Source organism: Microcaecilia unicolor, chromosome 2 (genome assembly GCF_901765095.1).
Source record: "Microcaecilia unicolor chromosome 2, aMicUni1.1, whole genome shotgun sequence".
Taxonomy (NCBI): domain Eukaryota; kingdom Metazoa; phylum Chordata; class Amphibia; order Gymnophiona; family Siphonopidae; genus Microcaecilia; species Microcaecilia unicolor.
The window spans coordinates 234,847,396-234,867,405 of NC_044032.1; the positions used below are offsets into that span (position 1 = coordinate 234,847,396).

Below are 20,010 nucleotides of genomic sequence, written 5' to 3' on the forward strand. Positions count from 1 at the left end.
TTTTTACACCATCATTTTACAACAGATAATATTAACTTGAGTTTGAACATTTTAATTTGTTTTGCATGGGCTCCAAAGTACCACACAACTTCGCAGATAGAAACTTTACTGCAAATTTGCCCAGCTGTGTTACATTTCTCACAGGGCTTTCTTGTAAAGAATGCCATTTTCAGTTCTCCAAAAGACACTAACAATACCTAGCCTAGAGCCTGCTCTGCTAGATGTCATGCCAAAAGCCAACCTAAATGCCTCAGCCTTACTGCATTGCTGCTCCAATTCTTAACAAATCAAGCCTGCTCCACAAAATGCACAACACAAGCAACAGATCTGCAACGGTTTTTCTTTCCTCTCCCTGATCATTACAACTCCCGCCTCAGAAAAAGGAGCTCAGCAGACTTCGCTTTCTTTCAGACCTCAAAAGGACGGCTAAGGGGCGGGACGAGAGGAGTGGCTTAGGGCAGGTGAGGCGGGGCTTGCGAAGACTAGTGAATCAGTATGCGGGGATTTCACTTCCTGGGTTGCTAGTTAGTGATTGTCTCTGAATTTCTCAGAGCTCAGCCAGCCCTGATCTAACTTTTTTCTGCATTTTTGTGTTTGCACCTGAGGGCTTTTGTTTGGCAGTCAGAGGGAAAGGGGTGATTTAAAATCTTTTTCTTGGTTGCTTATTTACTTTTTTATTTTTAATTTTCGGAGCCATGGTTTTCCGTCTGCTTTTTCGGGCTGTAATCATGGGGCCTCCGGGCTCTGGCAAAGGAACCGTCTCCGACAGAATCGTGAAACATTTTGAGCTGAAGCATCTTTCCAGTGGGGATCTGCTCCGAGCGAACATCCAGCGCGGGAGCGGTAAGGGAGCCGAGGGTGGCTGGGGAGTGCACGCGCTGCACACACACACACAGCCCCGGAGCTGCTTGCCTGTCAGCACGTAGCACAGATACACATAGTGGGGCCGATGTGCAAAACCGGGGCTTCTCACTGGTTTTCCAGGAATGGATATCCACAAAAACTAATTTGCATATACTGCCAATGCATGCAAATTGATGTTATGCATATTCATTGTGGATATCCTGAACTCTGGCTGTGGGGTTCCCAGGACAGGTTTGGGAAGCTCTGTGGTAACTTTTTTTTTTAAACGTAAGCAAAATAATAATAATCATAACGGGGTCCTTTTTCTAAGCTGTGTTCATGTTTAATGCAGCAAAAATAGCCTAAGCATGCCGCATTAGTTGTGCATCAGCTAACCTATTTTGTAATTATTTTTTTTATTTTTGAAGGTGTGTGGTCAGGCCTGGACATTCCTGCACGAACCAGTTAGCGCATCTACATTACTACATGCTGACTGGTTAGTGTATAGTTAATGTAGAAGTCATTTCCACATCTAAAAATTGCCATGTGCTAATGGTAAAAGGTTGATGGTAGAGGAAGTAAATTTCAATCCAGATATGCTACAGTTAGGTTTTTTTCTAATCTGAATTAATAGGAGGTAGTGGCATGAGTTTCCATTTTCTTGCTGGTATTTGTAAAGGGCTGGCGTTAGAGGGTTGTAAACGGGGACCAGCCTTGGGTCCCTCTCCCAGTTTTTGCCCTGGGCACCTGAATGTCTAACACCAGCCCTTTCTCTTTTGACTGTAGAGAGAGAGGGCTCAGGAGCAATATTTCATCAGGAAAAGGTGATGGTTGCATGGAATAAGTCCTCAAATGAATTGCTAGAGACCAGAACCATAACAGAGTTTAAGAAAGCATGGGATAAGCACAAAGGATCCACAGATGCAAAGAAACAAAGGAAAACCAAGAGCTGGATAAAGATCTGATAGAAGATATTCAAAAGATGGTATGAAAGGGGAGGTGCTACTGTTGAGAGATTTCAGCTTGTCTGATGTGGATTGGAACATCCCGTGTGCAGAATCGGAAAGAAATAGGGAGATTGTGGATGCCTGTCAAAGTGCCTTGCTTAGACAAAAAACGGAACCCACGAGAGAAGGGGTTGATGTTGGATCTAGTGCTCACAAATGGAAGTGTTTCCAGTTTCCGGGTGGGTGCCCACCTATGTAATAGTGATCATCATACGATATGGTTTGACATAAGGGCAAAGGCGGAGTGCAGACGCACAAAACTCAAGAACTGGATTTCAGACATACTGACTTAGATAAAATGGGGGAATACCTGAAGAAGGGGCTGCTGGAATGAGAAGGCGTAGGAGAAGTGAAAAATCAGTGGTCAAAGCTAAAGGCTGCTATAAATATGGCAGCTGATCTTTACGCAAGGAAAGTAAACAAGAGCAACAGGAAGTCTATATGGTTCTCCAAACAAGTAGCTGAAAAAATAAGAGCAAAAGAGGCTTTGTTCAAGAATTACAAAAGAACGCAACGAGAGGATCACAGAAAAGATTATCGGATTAAACTCAAAGAAGCGAAGAGGGAAATGCGGCTAGCGAAAGCACAAGCAGAAGAAAAAATGGCTAAAGACGTAAAGAGAGGTGACAAGACCTTTTTCAGATATATTGGAGAAAGGAGAAAAGATAGGAATGGACTTGCAAGACTGAAAGAAAATGAGAATGGCTATGTGGAGAGTGATGAGGATAAAGCGAACGTGCTAAACTATTACTTCTCTTCAGTGTTCACAGAGGAAAATCCTGGAGAAGGACCGTGGTTGGCTGCCGAGGGAATATCTGGGAATGGAGTGGATTTGCGCCATTTACGGAAGAAAGAGTTTATAAACAGCTTGAGAATCTGAAGGTGGACAAAGCTATGGGGTCAGATGGGATATATCCCAGGATACTGAGAGAGAGGTCCTGGCGGGACCTCTTAAAGATTTAGAGACGAGAGAGGTTCCGCAAGCTTGGAGACAAGCGGATGTGGTCCCTCTTCGCAAAAGTGTGGAGACAGGGAAAAAGTGGAAATCTACAGACCAGTAAGTCTCACATCAGTGGTAGGAAAAATAACGGAGTTGCTGCTGAAAGAAAGGATAGTTAACTTTCTAGAAGCCTACTGGTTACAGGACCCGACGCAACATGACTTTACCAAAGGAAAATCCTGCCAAATGAATCTTACTGACTTCTTTGACTGGGTGGCCTAAGAACTGGATGAAGGATATGCGCTAGATGTAATCTGCATCGATTTTAGCAAAGCCTTTGATACGGTCCCCCTCAGAAGACTTGTGAATAAGCTGAAAGGGCTGAACTTAGGACCAAAAGTGGTGAACTGGATAGGAAACTAGTTGACTGACAGGTGGCAGAGGGTGGTGGTAAATGGAATCTGCTTGGAGGAAAGGAAGGTGAGCAATGGAGCGCCTCAGGGATCAGTGCTGTGGCCGATTCTGTTTAATATATTTGTGAGAGATATTGCTGAAAGGTTGGAAGGAAAGGTTTGTCTTTTTGCGGGTGACATGAAGATAGCCAATAGAGTGGATACCCTGGAGAGAGTAGAAACAATAAAAAGGGATCTCCAAACGTTAGAAGAATGGTCGAGGGTCTGGCAGTTAAAATGTAATCAAATAAATTACTACTATTTAGCATTTCTATAGCGCTACAAGGCATATGCAGCGCTGCACAAACATAGAAGAAAGACAGTCCCTGCTCAAAGAGCTTACAATCTTCACTCTGGAAGAATATATTAACTATAATACTACTGAGTCAGTTTCAAAATGACTACCAAACAATCCTCAGTATTGAATCTATAAACTTATAAATATTAATATTAGTGATAATAATGTACACGATTAGATACTGGAAGAATGCTGTATAACTGCAACTCATTGTGTATATACTGCTGTATGGAAGATATTGAGGAAAATCTTTGTTATAAACTGCATAAGAATGTTATAAAGCATTAGTAGGATGTGAGAGTGAATGCAGACACCGTTGGTATACTATTCTGAAGCTTAATTATGCTCTGCTTGAACAGATTTATCTGCTGGATATTTCATGGAATTTTTGTATTGTACCCCATTCAACTGTTCCACCCCATTCATGATTTTATAAACTTCTATCATACTTCTTATCAGTTGTCTCTTTTTTAAGCTGAAAAGCGTTAACCTGTTTAGCCTTTCTTCGTAAGGGAGGTGCTTTATCACTTTTTGTCACCTTTTTCTGAACCTTTTCTAGTTCCTGTATATTATATTTGAGATGGGATGAGCAGACCACAACTGCACACACTACTTAAGGTGTGGTTACATCATGGACCCAAACAGAGGTCTGGCTGAAGTAGATAAAGAATCTACTTGCAGTAGATTTGATAGTCGCTTCACAAATTTTCAGCCTGCATGGAAATAAGCTGTCCTGTCTACTGCTTACATACAGCTGTAAAGCCATTTCAATGGCTTAGAGGAGTCTGTGTACTCTAAATATTTTTTATAAATCTATGTCTTGAAATAAGCATTTGCACCATATGTGTCTAAGGTTCAGGATGCTGTCAGACTGATAATGAATGGATTCTCATTTTCCTTGTATCATGTGACATGGTTACAGTGTGGGAAAGTGTCTGAATGGGGTTTATTAGGGGTGTAAAATGTATGAAATTCTGTGTGTTGGAGCAAGCATAGGGCTTCAGTCCAGTGCCCTTTAGCGATTGCCAGCATATCAGGTGCTGCTGTCAGTTTTCCCTGCTTGCAGCTTTTATTTTGGTCTTTCAACTTCCTGGAGGTTGGCCAGTGCTTACTAACAAGTGTGGTCTTGTCGCAAAACTGCCAGATAATTCTAGCTCAGGAGTGCAGCTTAACCTTCAGCAAAGTTGCTGAGGACCCATGAAAGTCGTTACTTTTGAGCACTGAGAGAACATGCCACAAACAGGACTAAAAATGATCCATATAGGGCTAGATTCTATATATATGGCGCTGAAAAAAATATGCCTAGATGGCGTATTCTATAAACTATGCCTAAAGTTAGAAGTAGATCATAGAATATGCGTAGGGCCCATCCAAAGATTGTGAGCCTGCTGGAAACAAAGAAAGTACAGTGCACTCCATTTAAGTGCACGTCGGATAAGCGCATGCTCTGTTTAACTGCATGCCGTACTTTGGTCCCGTTTTTGGCGCCATCAATTTCTATGGGGACAAACTTCGGTTTAGCGCACCACTGATAAGTGCAAGATTCGCTTATATGCATGGTTTAAGACCGCTCCTCTGCAGGAAAGACTCCGCATAAGCATACGCACAAAATATGGAAGCCGATTGGCGCATGACAACCAACGAGATTTCAAATTTACCGCCCCAATAAGCGAAAGAATTTTGTTAGAACTTAGTCTGATTACTAACATGTTGCTCTTTGACTGTGAGGCACGAGGAAAGGAAAGATTCCCCCTGAGTCTTGATAAAAGTAAACCCGATATTAATGATGCATTACTATTTATGCATCATGATACGTTTGACCAGGAAGAATAAGAATACCCTGTTTTGTGGGCTGGCACAGTGACCGTAGTAGTGTTGCACACTGTCGCATGAAGGACCTGGGTTCGACTTCTGGGTCCAGTTTCTGCTCCTTGATTTTGTCATGTTCAAGAATGCAGTATTTGCAGTTGCAGCCCCTGCCATTGCACAATGGCGACATCTGGTGGCCAAATTTAGAGGGCATAGTTTGGCAGCATTCCAGAAAGAGCCTTCTTGCATGACTGGCATCCAAGAATCATGTCTGCAATTGCTGGGCTAGGTGAGTTGTGAAAGGATGTAAAACAGGGGGAACCTAGTTGTATAGTCGTGAACAAGACTGACGGCAGCGGATCCCAGCCCTGTTTCCAAAGGGAGCTGAAAGCCCAAAGGAGCAGGAGGAAGCTATATCAGAGAACAGGGGTGCTAGGAAAGGAAGAGGAAACGACACCTTTTTGCCAGTAACAACCACTCAGAACACTGTTCCCTTCTTTTGCTGTGGGCCTGATTCCATGTGGTGGCGCTGGTACTGATTGGGCTGTGATCACTTCTACACAAGACCAGATTGCCAGGAACACTGCACACTTTTTGGAACACTGTGTGCAGGACCAAAGCTTCGTTCGTGGCACAGACAGGTAGAGAGGCTTCCTGGAGGAGAGTAGTTAGTATGTATCCTGTTAGTGCATAATAGCTTTCAGAGGGATATTATAGAAGTGGATAGTGGATAAAGAAAAGAAGGAAACTCACTTTATTTTATTTTATTTTTTTGGGGGGGGGGGGGGGTTGGGACGTACCACTGCTTTGGTTAGGAAATGTTTGGAGACGGCGTGGACCACAGAACAAATTTGAGACAGCCATCACTAATGTAAAATTTTTTTTGTGCTGGAGGGGCTGCCCCATGTCAATTTGCATGGGAGGAATTTTTTGACAAGTGTGTTGGCACTTGATGTGCCAGCACTAACTTTTAGATAGTGGGTTCTTACGTGCTGCTTTTGTCATCCTAGTAGCTTAAAAGCCCCCCTGCACATGCTCTTAAGATTCTGAACAGGTATCCTGTGCCTACATGTGCAAATAAACACACATGAATCACTTCATCCTTCTCCTAATTTAATATAATTAATAATAATTTAATATTGTTCTTGCATAGATGCCCATGTGTCTGAGGTACTTTGCCTGCTGTTCTAATTGGTACTTTGGGTTTCTTTCCAAGTCTCATCAGAGTGAGCAACTGACTTCACTATACTGGGTTTTCAGCCTGTGACCCAAGAGAGGTTGAAAAGAACAGTTAGGAGCTATCCTACTGACTTTTAAATCCCACTGGTCTACACTATTGGGTCTTTTTGCCAAAACAAGCAATTTAAAAGCCCATTTGCACTGAACCCTCCATTGCCTCAAGTACAAAATTAGATTGTAAGTCCTCCAGACAGAGAAATACCCAGTGTACCTGAATGTAACTCACCTTGAGCGCCTACTGAAAAAGGTGTGAGAAAAATCCAAATAAATAAATAAAGAAGGCAGTGTTGGTGCACTGGTGTAGAATGTATGGGTAGAGTCCTAGCTGGTAGAAAAAAAAATGTTTTAAAGTACTTTTCATGGTATGGCATATGTCAGGCCAGACACGCAACACTTTCCTTTAAATAGTTCAGACTGTGGAACTTGCAATTTGCAAGTAGAAGTAAAACCTTTGTAGGGTCAATTTTCAAAAGGATTTATAGTCGGAGACAACATAAATCCTCTGTCTATATATTTTCAAAATAGTTATACATAGAATATGAGCTGAATATTTGCCTGTGGCCCCATATGCTCTGTATAGCTTAGGAGTAGAGGGAGGGCAGAGCCAGCACAGGACTAAAAATGATCCATATAGGGCTAGATTCTATATATATGGCGCCTAAAAAAAATCTGCGCTGAAAAAAAATATGCCTAGGTAGCGTATTCTATAAACTGTGCCTAAAGTTAGAAGTAGTTCATAGAATATGCCTAGGGCCCGTCCACGAGACTAAATCTAGTTGTGGGAATTTACACCAAGTAAAATTTGTTGGAAATGACGGTGGCTAAGTTAGTCACAGACTGGGACAGCGCATGTCATTTTAAGAAATGCCCACGATCCGCCCATTCCATGCCCATTTTCCACACCCCCTTTTCAGCAGTGCATATTAGAATTTATGCGCATCACTTTACAGAATACACTAATTAAAGCCAATTAGTATCAATAATTGACAGTTATTGACTTGCTAAGATGATTAAGTAGCGCTTGCAATACATAATACGACCTGATTGGCTCGTGCAACTGAAGTCACACTATATATATAATCTGGAGGATAGCGGCAGTATTCAGCGGCTATACAAACAGCTTGTGTATGTGCTTCAGGTGTGCTGATAGTGGCTGACTGTGAACAGTGAATATATATAGTTAATGTCGCTGTATTGTGGCGTTGAATAGATGTATGTTTTTAAACACCTCAAGGTTTAAAAAAACCATTCTGACAGCCTACTTTGAAAATTGAGTTCTGTGTGTTTTCTGGTACAAAATTCATTTCTGCAGCAATGGGCAATCGTGCCATGGGTGGATTTGGGAACGGGTGTGCGTAGCTAGGCCTACGGAATCGGCCATGTTACAGATGTAAGGAGGCGTGATGCAACTTTGCCTTTGCTGCAGAAAAATTCAAGTTGGTGCTGAAAATGAGTTGTGTGTCATCTGTTGAACTTCACTATGGTTGCATCATTTTGTTGCAGGCTGGTTAAGTGTAATTGACTAAAATACTGTGAGCTGACTGCATTTTTCCACTCAACACTGAAAGGGGGAAAGAACTCTACAGTGTGGGTCAAGCTTAGTTTACCATTGTTGGAATGTAATTGTATTTTACATGCATTGCCTGTCACCTATTATTTCTCTGTGATTACTCTGTGACCTCTGATGTGAATTACTTAGAGAGGTCACACTGCTATGCAACTTCCTGTGGGGGTTAGATACAGTAGATGCAGCAGATGCAGCACATGGAGCACATGGAGCTCATGATCTCTTCTAACCTGAGAGGATCTATGGTGGTGTGAGCATCCATTACCATCTAAGCACATGGAAGGAGCTGATAATACAAAATGTATAGTAATATGTATATATAAGCCTGTCTGATTATAATCTAACTACAAACTGTGAGTAAACAGATGTTTTGTTACTTCAACTTTAAAGTGACTCAGCAGTGAATTATTCAGGGGTGAATGAGAGAGAGATGAAGAAAGAAATTAACATTTCTAAAGCTGAAGCTGTGTGTACTAAAATCTGCTAATTATTTACTACAAATAATCCAACAAAAGGGTTATGGGCCCAGGGTCCAGGAATTGAAAAAGAAGAGAAATATTACCAGGCAGAAAAAAGGGCCACATTTTTCTCTTAAGTTTTAAAGGAAAGATTCAGTCTGTCTCTCTCTCCCCCCACACAGCAGACAGAAGGCTAAGAAAATGGCTGAGGGAAGAAATTCACCATTGTTCTATTCTCTCAAGGTGCCTAAATTAACTGAGTTTAATTATCGGCAGTGGGAATTAAGATTCATATGTCTCCTTCGAGCAAAAAGATTAGATATATGCTTAGACCAAGACAGAACAGCTGAAAATATGGCTGAATGGGACAGTGCAAACTATTATGTGAAGTGCATGCTTTTGGAAGCTCTCTCAGAGAAACAAGCCATATTAGTGGAGGGAAAAGATACACCAAAGGACATTTTATATAAACTGAGAACTATGTATGCAACTACATATGCAAAGCAGCAACCAATTTGGTTGGCAGAGTTGAATGAAACCAAATTAAGGGATAAAAGTAAATGTAATGATCACATTATGCATCTTATGTCTTCATTTCAAAAGCTAGAACTTTCTGGAATTCCCATGTGTGATGCATTGAAAAGAGCATTTCTTTTTACCTCACTATCAAAGAAGTTTGATGTTTTTAGGTCTGTAAATGAGGCCATTGAAGGGCAATCTTTTGAACAGGCAACATCAAAACTAAGGCAGGAATGCATAATAAATGATTCTGAGGAGATGTGTTCTCAAAGCAAGTCAGAGAGAAATGAAACAAATTTCTTGGCAAAGAACAGAGGAAGGCGGAGCTATGGGAAAACTCCACCCAAGGGCAAGCTGATTTGCTACTCATGTGGAAAGGAGGGACATGTATCTAAATGGTGTAAGGAAACACAAAACACTCCCTCTAGCTCACCTAAGCCAATGGAACTAAAGAATTTTCAAACCAGGAAATGTATGAAGGACAAAGATAAACACAAGGGCTTTCTAATGGCAGAAAAATCTTTGACTATGGTAAATAATAATTCAAATGAAAGTACTTGGATTTTGGATTCAGGGAGCACATGTCATTTAACCAATTGTAAGGATTTCTTTCAGGAAATGTGTCCAGAGGAAGGTATTCTTAAAACTGCAAACGCAGGGACTGCTAAGATCCAAGCAAAAGGTATTGGATTCTTAAAATGCAAAGTGTCTAATGAAGTTAAAGAAATTCCTGTAAGTGATGTTTTGTATATTCCCCAAGCAGTTTGCAATATGCTTAGTGTATCTACATTAGATAAGAAGGGATTTGTGATTCATTTTGAAAACAGTAAGTGCACAATCTCTAAAAATGATGAAGTGTATGCTGAAGCTTTTATGCATAATGATGTTTATAAGCTGAACATTTCAGGTGAAGCCTCACATATGGCGCAAGTAAGGAAGAATGATGGTAAATGTAGTCTGGAAATCTGGCACAGCCGCCTGGGACATCGTGATTCTAAGGTGATCCAGGATCTTTACAGTAAGCAACTGGCCACCGGCATTCAGATAAGTGCAAATGCTGGTAAAATGGAGAAATGCATAGACTGTGTTACTCAAAAAGGTGTAAGACCCTCATTTCCTGCATACACAGGAAATAGGAGTAATAAAGTGCTGGACTTAATACACAGTGACTTATGTGGACCGTTTAATATCCCATCATTGGGAAATAACAGATTTGTGCTAATATTCTTGGATGATTTCTCTAGATATTGTGTGGCCTATTTGCTGAAAGAAAAAAGTCAAGTCACAGACATGCTGAAGAAATACGTAGCCATGGTGAGCAATAAATTTGAAAGAAAACCAAAGGTTCTTCAGACCGACAATGGTGGTGAGTTCACTTCACAAAGCATGCGCACATTTCTAGAACAAGAAGGCATTCAACATATCACAACAGTAGCTTATACACCAGAGCAAAATTCTGTTGCAGAGAGAAAATTTAGGTCAATTGTGGAAATGACCAGATGTATGCTGTCAGATAGCAATCTCCCTAAAAGACTATGGGGGGAAGCCATTCTCACAGCGGTGTACCTACAAAACAGAATGCAAACTAAAGGCGCTGAGCGCACACCACATGAGACATGGCATGGTAGGAAGCCAAACCTGTCACACATAAGAACATTTGGAAGTACAGCATATGCTCATGTACCAAAGCAAAGAAGGCATAAGCTGGATTCCACAACAGAAAGGGGCATTTTAGTTGGCTATACTCCAGGACACAAAGGATATAGAATTTTGAATCTGAAAACTGGCATTGTTGGCATAAGACATGTTACATGTTTTGATGAAAACAAAAGGGTTGATAAAGGCTGGATTATCCCAGATGAGCCTTATCATCCAGAATATGAAACTAGAACCATAATAGACATGCCAGTGTATATAAATGCCATACCAAGGCAGATGTCTGAAAGCAACTCACCTGTATCTAACGAGGAACAGGCAGAGGAAACAGACACAGAAAGGATCATTGAAGAAGACAGTACAGTTGGAGAAGGGGAATCAATTGGAGAAGGACTCTCAGATTTAGAGGATGCGGAAAGGTCAGACCAACCTGTTGTCAGACGCTCATCCAGGGAAAACAAAGGTGTTCCACCCCCAAGACTGTCTTACCTAACAAAGTCAGCAGAAGCTCAAGAGCCCTTAACATGGGATGAGATTGAGAAAATGCCAGCAGAAGAAGCTGCTGAATGGCATAAAGCTGCACAAGAAGAAATTGATGCATTGGATAAAAATAATACTTGGATTCTTACAAAATTACCTCCTGGCAAGAAAGCTATAGGATGCAAATGGGTATTCAAGTTAAAAAGGAATGCACAAGGAAAAGTGGAAAGGTATAAAGCCAGATTAGTGGCAAAGGGATATCTTCAAAAATATGGAGAAGATTTTGATGAAGTGTTTGCACCTGTAGTGAAACACACGACAATCAGAACACTTCTGAGCATTGCAGTCTCAAAAGGCATGCAAGTCAACCACATTGATGTGAAAACAGCGTTTCTTCACGGAGAAATAACTGAAGACTTGTACATGGAACAACCAACAGGTTTCATAAATACAAAACAAAGACAGCTAGTGTGTAAATTAAACAAAGGTCTTTATGGATTAAAGCAAAGTGCGAAATGTTGGAATGATAAATTGCATGAAATATTGACAAATTTAGGATTTAAGCAAGGTGAAGCAGATAAATGCTTGTACACTAGGTGCAGAAATGGACAATATGCATACATTTTAGCTTTTGTTGATGATCTGCTCATTGCAAGCAAAAGTGAGCAAGAGTACAAGGACATTGTAAAATGTTTAAACCTCAATGTTGAGATAAAAGAACTTGGTAATGTGTCATACTATCTTGGTATAGAAATTGAGAAACAAAATGATGGTTCTTATCTTCTAAGCCAGAAGCAGAAAATAAATGAGCTTATTGAAAGTTTAGGTATGCAAGATGCCCAAGTTGTAAGCACTCCCATGATCACTGATTTTCTGAAGGATGAAACAGTAAGAGAACCTTTACCAGATAACATCCAATATAGATCAGCCATAGGTAAGCTTTTATATCTAGCTACCACATACAGGGCTGATATAGCAAATGCAGTAGGAATTTTGAGCAGAAGGGTCAGCTCACCTACCAAATCAGATTGGACTGCAGTTAAAAGGATGGTAAGGTATTTAAAGGGTACCATTGATTGTAAATTAAAGATTTCAGCCAATAGTAACCCAAAACTAATATGTTACTGTGATTCAGATTGGGCAGGGGATCATTCTGATTATAAATCCACAAGTGGATATGTGTTTATGTATGGAAATGTACAAATTTCATGGGCCAGTCATAAACAAAGTATTGTGAGTCTGTCTTCTACAGAAGCTGAATACGTGGCTGTATCGGAAGCGTGCAGAGAACTGATGTGGATTGAAAAACTTTTGCTGGATTTCGGAATAGCTGAAAAGAGACCAATCCAGATAATGGAAGATAATCAGAGCTGCATCCGACTGTCACAGAATGACAAGTTTCAGTCACGCACCAAGCACATCGCAACGAAATACCACAACGTGCGAGAGTTGGCGAAAGAAGGGGTCATCAGTCTACACTATTGTCACACCAGTGAGATGACAGCTGACATCATGACCAAACCGTTACCCAGAGAACATTTTGTGAATCTGCGTATAAAGCTTGGACTTTGTATGAATAAATAATTGCATGACAGTTATGCATGAGAAGGGGTTTGTTGGAATGTAATTGTATTTTACATGCATTGCCTGTCACCTATTATTTCTCTGTGATTACTCTGTGACCTCTGATGTGAATTACTTAGAGAGGTCACACTGCTATGCAACTTCCTGTGGGGGTTAGATACAGTAGATGCAGCAGATGCAGCACATGGAGCACATGGAGCTCATGATCTCTTCTAACCTGAGAGGATCTATGGTGGTGTGAGCATCCATTACCATCTAAGCACATGGAAGGAGCTGATAATACAAAATGTATAGTAATATGTATATATAAGCCTGTCTGATTATAATCTAACTACAAACTGTGAGTAAACAGATGTTTTGTTACTTCAACTTTAAAGTGACTCAGCAGTGAATTATTCAGGGGTGAATGAGAGAGAGATGAAGAAAGAAATTAACATTTCTAAAGCTGAAGCTGTGTGTACTAAAATCTGCTAATTATTTACTACAAATAATCCAACAACCATATCCAAGCTTGCCCTGTGTAAAATTAACACTAGCGTAACACAGTTTATTTGGTGTTCTTTGCTTCTGTTTGAGGGTGTTGATACAAAACTCCAAATTATTAATAAAGCAGCAACATCTTGGCTACAGTGATAAAGGATGCAACAGGAGGAAACACCTTGAAGGGGGCCTTTTAATAAGCCACGTATGCATGTCAATTTGGAATTACCGCGTGGCTCGGGCGGTAATTTTGTACGCTCCGCAGGCTGGAAAATAATTTTTATTTCCCTGCGTGTGGCAGAAACTGGGCGGTAACCGTCATTCTACGCGCATAGACAATTACTGCGTGAGACCTTACCACTAAGTCAGTGGCTGGCGGTAAGGTCTCGGACCCAAAATGGACACATTCCAATTTTTATTTTGCAGCATGTCCATTTGCAGTAAAAAAAATTTTAAAGGCCTTTTTTTATAGGCGCGCTGAAAAATAGATCTGCGTGCGCCCAAAACACGCGCCTATACTAGCACAGCCCATTTTTCAGCGCACCTTAGTAAAAGGACCCCTTAATTTTTAACAAAATTACCAAAGTAGACACTACAAATACAGAAAACAGATGGAGAAGAGAGTAAGGCAAAGCAGAATAAGTCAGGCACTCTTCCTTTTCAAATTGTGTCTCAAAAGAACTTGCATATAGGAAGTCTTCTGTTTGGTCCCCCCCCTCCCGTTCCCTTCATGCTTTTAATCATCTCTCACTTCATTTGCCCCACTGGAGTACTTGTGCTTGGTATTTTAGTTTATCACACGATCGCCTCATAGTTTGGAATGTGCACTTTCATGCAGCGGGATGTGTTGAATAGTTTGTATCTTGTTGAAGGCTCACATGTGGTCAGGTTCTTCCAAACAAGTTCAGCCAGCTGAATAGAGGATCGTTCTTTCCTGACTTCTCTGTCCTCTCTGATTCCTTCCCATCTCTTGTTTCTTGGTGGGTTTGCTGTCTTCCAGAAACGGAAAGATTTTGAAGATTCTTTTGTGCTTTTCTTCTTTACTGGTTTGTTATGATTTTTCCAATGTGTATTCTGGCTGTTTAGGAGCTTGTACAATTCTAGTGTAAGTTTTTAAAATAATACTTCAGCCGCATCCCCACTTCCCCGATCATTTTCCCCACACTGGTCTATAGCGGGATCAGAGCACCAGGCCGTACGGCCATCAGTAGTGTTAGAGTTTGATTATTGGTGCATGAAAATATGCCTCTATGTCTCCTTACATTATTAAAGATTTTAAGGCAGTGATCATCCTTCCTCCCCTCTCCTTTGTTTTGTACCAAGAAACAAAAATTCTCCTGTGTATTTGAACATGCTGTTAATGATTGCTGGGTTATCTGCTTCCCCAGAAATCGGTGTAGTTGCCAAATCCTTCATTGACCAAGGTCAGCTGGTTCCAGATGATGTCATGACGAAGCTGATCCTGCGTGAGCTGAACAACATGGATCAAAGGCACTGGCTGCTGGATGGTAAGGCAATGAAATCTCCTGATGCTGTAGAACACACTCAAATTTGTGGAAATCACTGTGCTAAGTAACGGTGACCAAAAATGAGCAGTTTTTAAAGCCAGAATTTAGGAGATTAAAAGCAAGCAAGGAGCTCTCCATGGTGTAGGACAACCCCAGGGCTGGTGTTAAACTTGCAGGGGCCCAGGGCAGAAATTGGGGATGGGGTCCCTAAGCTGGCCTGCAGGGTCTGTCTCCAGTGTAAAGCATCAGATCATGAAACATGCTGAAAGCAGTGGAAATATTGGTGAATAAAGAGAAGTTCTCTATCTACGTAGGCAAGGTCCTCTAGATGTGAATCTAAAGCTGACGTGTGATTTTAATCTGCTGCTGTCTTTAGTGAAATCCTCAGGCTCTGAACCTCTAGACTCTAATTAAAACCAAGGCACAGGTGATTGTGGTGGTGAAGAATACATTCTTAAAACTACTCTCTGTGAGATTTCTCCATTTGTTATGTTGGATTTTCATACCCTCATCCAGGTAGTAATTTGTTATGTACGGTACTGCCGCTTTATTTCACACTAGTAAAAAAGCCCCGTTTCTGATGCAAATGAAACGGGGGGCTAGCAAGGTTTTCTTCTGTGTGCATATGGGAGTGTGTGTGTCCCTGCCCTCTCTCCCCTCCCCTCTCTGAGTCCTTCATTGTTACAGAGAGAGCGATTTGTTTTCCTGCTTTGCTGTTTTCCTTCACTGTTTGTGTTAGAGAGAGAGCGAGGGCGGGGCAGACACTCATGGGGAAACCGGATATCTCTCCCCCTTCACACTTCCGGCTGGAGGCTTCATAGAACATTGGTGTTGCCTTTTATATATAGAGATGTTTGCCTGTAATGCCATACTGGGAAAAGACCAAAGGTCCATCGAGCCCAGCATTCTGTCCCTGACAGCGGCCAATCCAGGTCAAGGGCACCTGTCAAGCTACCTAAACGTACAAACATTCTATACATGTTATTCCCGAAATTGTGAATTTTTCCCAAGTCCATTTAGTAGTGGTCTATGGACTTGTCTTTTAGGAAACCGTCCAACCCCTTTTTAAACTCTGCCAAGCTAAAGAGACATGATTAGTTCTTCTGAGCTCAATTGACTCCTGGTTACATGGTGAATCTAATTGAGGTTTTTTTTTTTTTTTTTTTTAAATATTTGGAATTACTTGTTACCTGAAGTCATGTATACAGAAATATGGGCCTGAACAAAGCCTTTGCTCAGCCATGGAAATGTAATTAGTATATCCTGGCCCTGAGGAGATTGTGTTTATAGAGAGCAGAGACTAAGCTTTTTCTGGGATTCCTGTACATCAGGGGTTCTCAGCCCACTCCTCCTCAACGAGTCAGTCTGATTATCAAGATATCTGCAATAAATTTGCATGAGATAAATGTGCATGCACTGCCCCCATTGTATGCAAATCTACTATAATACATATTCATTGTGGGGATCCTGAAAACTTGCCGGACTGGGTGGAAAACATTTGCTTTACATTGTGAAATGCTTTACTGGAGGAGATTTGGGAAGAGTGATGATTGCTTTCTTTCCTAAAAGATTAATGGCTGTGATTGGAGTGATAGCAGTAATCTAGACTCTACATACACACAAGGGCTCATTTTCAAAAGAAAAAGAGTCTCAAAAACAGTATAAAGTGGCATTTTCAAAACTCAGATTTGAGATGCTTTTCTCTGCAGTGCATCCAAATCGCAAGGGGGCGGGATTTGGACTTTCTCAAAACTCGGACATTTTTCTGCCGTAATGGAACAAAGCAAAAATATCCCAGGCTAAAAATGAGTCATTTTGATCTAGACCTGTTTCAATCATGCCTAAGTCACAAAAAGGTGCCCTAAATGATGAGATGGCCACTTGAAGGATTAAGGCATGATTCCCCCCCCCCTTAATCTCCCAGTGGTCACTGACTCCCTCCCACCCCCCCAAAAATGTGAAAGAAACAGTACATACCAGGCTGTATGACAGGTTCAGATATTATAGCCAGTCCTATTAAAGTAGCAAGCAGGTCCCTGGAGTAGCCTAGTGGTCAGTGCAGTGGACTGTATAGAAGGAGACCCAGGCCCATGTCCCATTCTAACAGGTACACTTGTGCTGGAAAGTGTGAGCCCTTCAAAACCCACCAAAAACCTACTGTATCTATATATAGGTGACACCTGCAGGCATATGGGCTATTGTAGTGGTGTGCAGTTGGGTACAGTAGGAGTTTGGTGGGTTTTAGAGGGCTCACCATACAGTATAAGGGGGTAACAGTGAAATGTGTACCTAGAACGTTTTTATATGAAGTCCACTGAGTGCCCCCTAGGTTACCCCATTGTTTTGCGGGGATGTCTGTGTAGCCAGGCCACCAAGAATGCTGGCCCTCCATACATCCCAATGACTTGTTTTTGAGCATTTTTCCCTTGGATTTCTTTTTTTTTTTTTTTCAAAAGTGGTCCTAAAAGATAGACGCATTGAGCATAAAAACGTCTAGCAAATGGCCATTAATGAAACTAGTACATTTTTATGGTTTGAAAATGGCCATGTTCGCTGCTGGATTTTTGGACATTTTTCACAAAAATGTCCAAAATCGGATTTAGATGTCCTGTCAAAAATGCTCCTCACAATCTGGTAGTATAGTATTTGATAATCTAGATTGTTTGACTTAAAGTATATAGTTGTATTGAGTCTGTTATATGTTGTTGAAAGATATTTTGTATCGTTTTGTAATCGGCTTTCCTCACTTAAGGAAATGCAGACTATAAAAATTTGTTCTATTAATAAGTATTTATCTGGATTTAACCACCTGAAGTTGTAGCTGTTAAACCTAATTGCGCATGTATTACATGGTTAGATTTAAGGCAATCCTGTGTGTGAGTGGAGCAATTGGCACTCATATGGGTGGGACTTTAAATCTTTCCCAACAATTTTGAACAATGCTGTTCTCAAAACTATTGAACTGATGGCCCAAGTGATCAGTATTTCAAGCTAGCTTGATACAGTTAGATGTAATGCCAAGCGAGTCACTGAAATAGGGGAAAATCAGTACATAAAAACACACGCATTGCCAGGTAGAAATGGCAAGTCTTTCCTTCTAAACAATGGGTGCTGGTAGAGCAGGGATCTAGCACTATGATGTTGCGAGTTCTTCCCCAGGTAGTTCGTGCATCAAAGGATATACGGGATATTACTAACCCAGTTAGGTGGACCACCTTGGGGATGTGGCTTGGGATGCATTCTCATTTAGTGAACAGCAAGAGGTAGGCTTACTTTCAGCCCTTGAGTCATACTGCCCAGTTTGCACCTGGAGGGGAGTCTCTTCTATAGGTGGGAGAAAAATGGGGCTCCATTGCTTGTGGATGAGGGTCAGATAGTCCCTTTTGGTACCTTACAAGACAAGTATCGGACTCTAAAGACATCTTTCCCTATTTGCAAGTTAAGCATGTCCTTCAGGCCGAACACTTTGTGGCTGGGGAGGAGCCATTCGGACTGCTTTTGAAAATATGGTGGGTAAATTTTGTGGGGAGAGGCTATAATTTCCTTATCTATGAGATATTTAACACTTTTCCTAATTGGAAAGCTAGTTATAGAGTGGCTTGGGAGAGGGATCTTTGTACAGCATTTGTGGAAGTTGAGTGGAAAGATATCTCTTTGAGATCTCACGCGCTGTCTTATGAAAAAAGTCTTTGCTTATGGACAGCAATTACTTAAGACATTTATAGTCTTTGCACCTGAGACGGCTCTCCTGAATGGGAGCATGGACAAACTCATGCTGTTAGTATTTACTGCTGCTCGATTGGAGATTGCTTCTCACTGGCGAGCACCTGAGCTGCCAACAGTGGCGATGGCCAAAGAGAGGCTGTGGACTGTATGCGACCGTTATAGATTGACTGCTCTGCAGTCTAACATGTGGAATCATCAAGAACTGTGGAGTAGATTTTATTTGGAACAACCTGAGAGGGTTCGGGGAGGAACTAGTGGGAGGAGTGTGGTACTTCTTGTTCCTGTAGGGGACTGCATTCTGGTTCTATTTTGTTTGCAGTGTTAGGATGTTATCTGTAATTTGATCAGTCCTGAAGGGTGTTTTGTACTGGAAAATTTTCAACAAACATACAGTAAAAAAAAAAAAACCCAAATGGCTTTCTTCAAAATGAACTTGGCATGTGAAGTTATGAAATCAAAATGTTTAGCATATATGAAAACATTTTTTTTCAACAGGTTTCCTTTAACTTGTTAGGGAGCGATGACTAATTTTAGTTTAATTAAAAAATACATGTGTGAAATGATAACATTCAAATGTAACTTAGTAAATGATGACAGATAAAGACCTGCACGGTCCATACAGTCTGCCTAACAGTTACGTTCATTATCAATTCATGATTAAAGAAACAATCCAGCTATATTACTCACTAACCACATTTTACTTGCCTTTTTAATATTTGCATATGGCACAGCTCTTTTTTTTTTTTTAAAGTTTGCCCTAATTTTTCACATCTGTAACACTCGTTATCAATATTGTGCATTAAAGTGAAGAAGTTACTCACCTGTAGCAGGCATTCTCCAAGGACAGCAGGACCCACATTACCACATGTGGGTAACACCATTCGACGGAGCCCAGCATAGACGCTGCCCAGCATTCCAGAATCTTCAGAAGCCTTTGGTAGCACCATACCACGGGTATGGTGCTGCCACTACACCAGTGCGGGTGCCTTCCTGCCTGAGTCACCTGCGAGGGATCAGCAGTTAAGTAAAAAAAACTTAAGGAATACAAATCCTAGGGGGGATGGGAGGGTGTGTGATAATGTGTGTCCTGCTGTCCTTGGAGAACACCTGCTACAGGTGAGTATCTTTGCTTTCTCCGAGGACAGGCAAGATGACATTTACTACCTGTGGGAATCCCTAACTACCACTCTAAGAACTTGCAACAGGCAAGGCCAATCAGGAACCAATTATTTATTTATTTATTTTATTACATTTGTACCCCGCGCTTTCCCACTCATGGCAGGCTCAATGCGGCTTACATGGGGCAATGGAGGATTAAAGTAATTAAACTCTTATGTATATTCCTGTCACCCCTGAATAGAACAAAAATGGGCCTAAGAAGGTGGAGTTGGATTCTAGACTCCAAACAAAGTTTGCAGGACTGTCTGACCAAACCGACTGTTGC

The 20,010-nt window shown here is 41.2% G+C and overlaps 1 protein-coding gene across 1 annotated transcript in view; it reads left to right on the plus strand.

The window, feature by feature from the left end:
* Window positions 1–530: 530 nt before the first annotated feature.
* AK3 (adenylate kinase 3) overlaps window positions 531–20,010 on the plus strand; it is a 46,967-nt gene continuing 27,487 nt past the window's right edge. Inside the window, exons 1-2 of the mRNA XM_030193802.1 lie at window positions 531–843; window positions 14,721–14,840. Of these exons, the coding sequence (XP_030049662.1) occupies window positions 696–843; window positions 14,721–14,840 (268 nt within the window). The 5' untranslated portion in view covers window positions 531–695. The remainder of the gene's footprint in view (window positions 844–14,720; window positions 14,841–20,010) is intronic.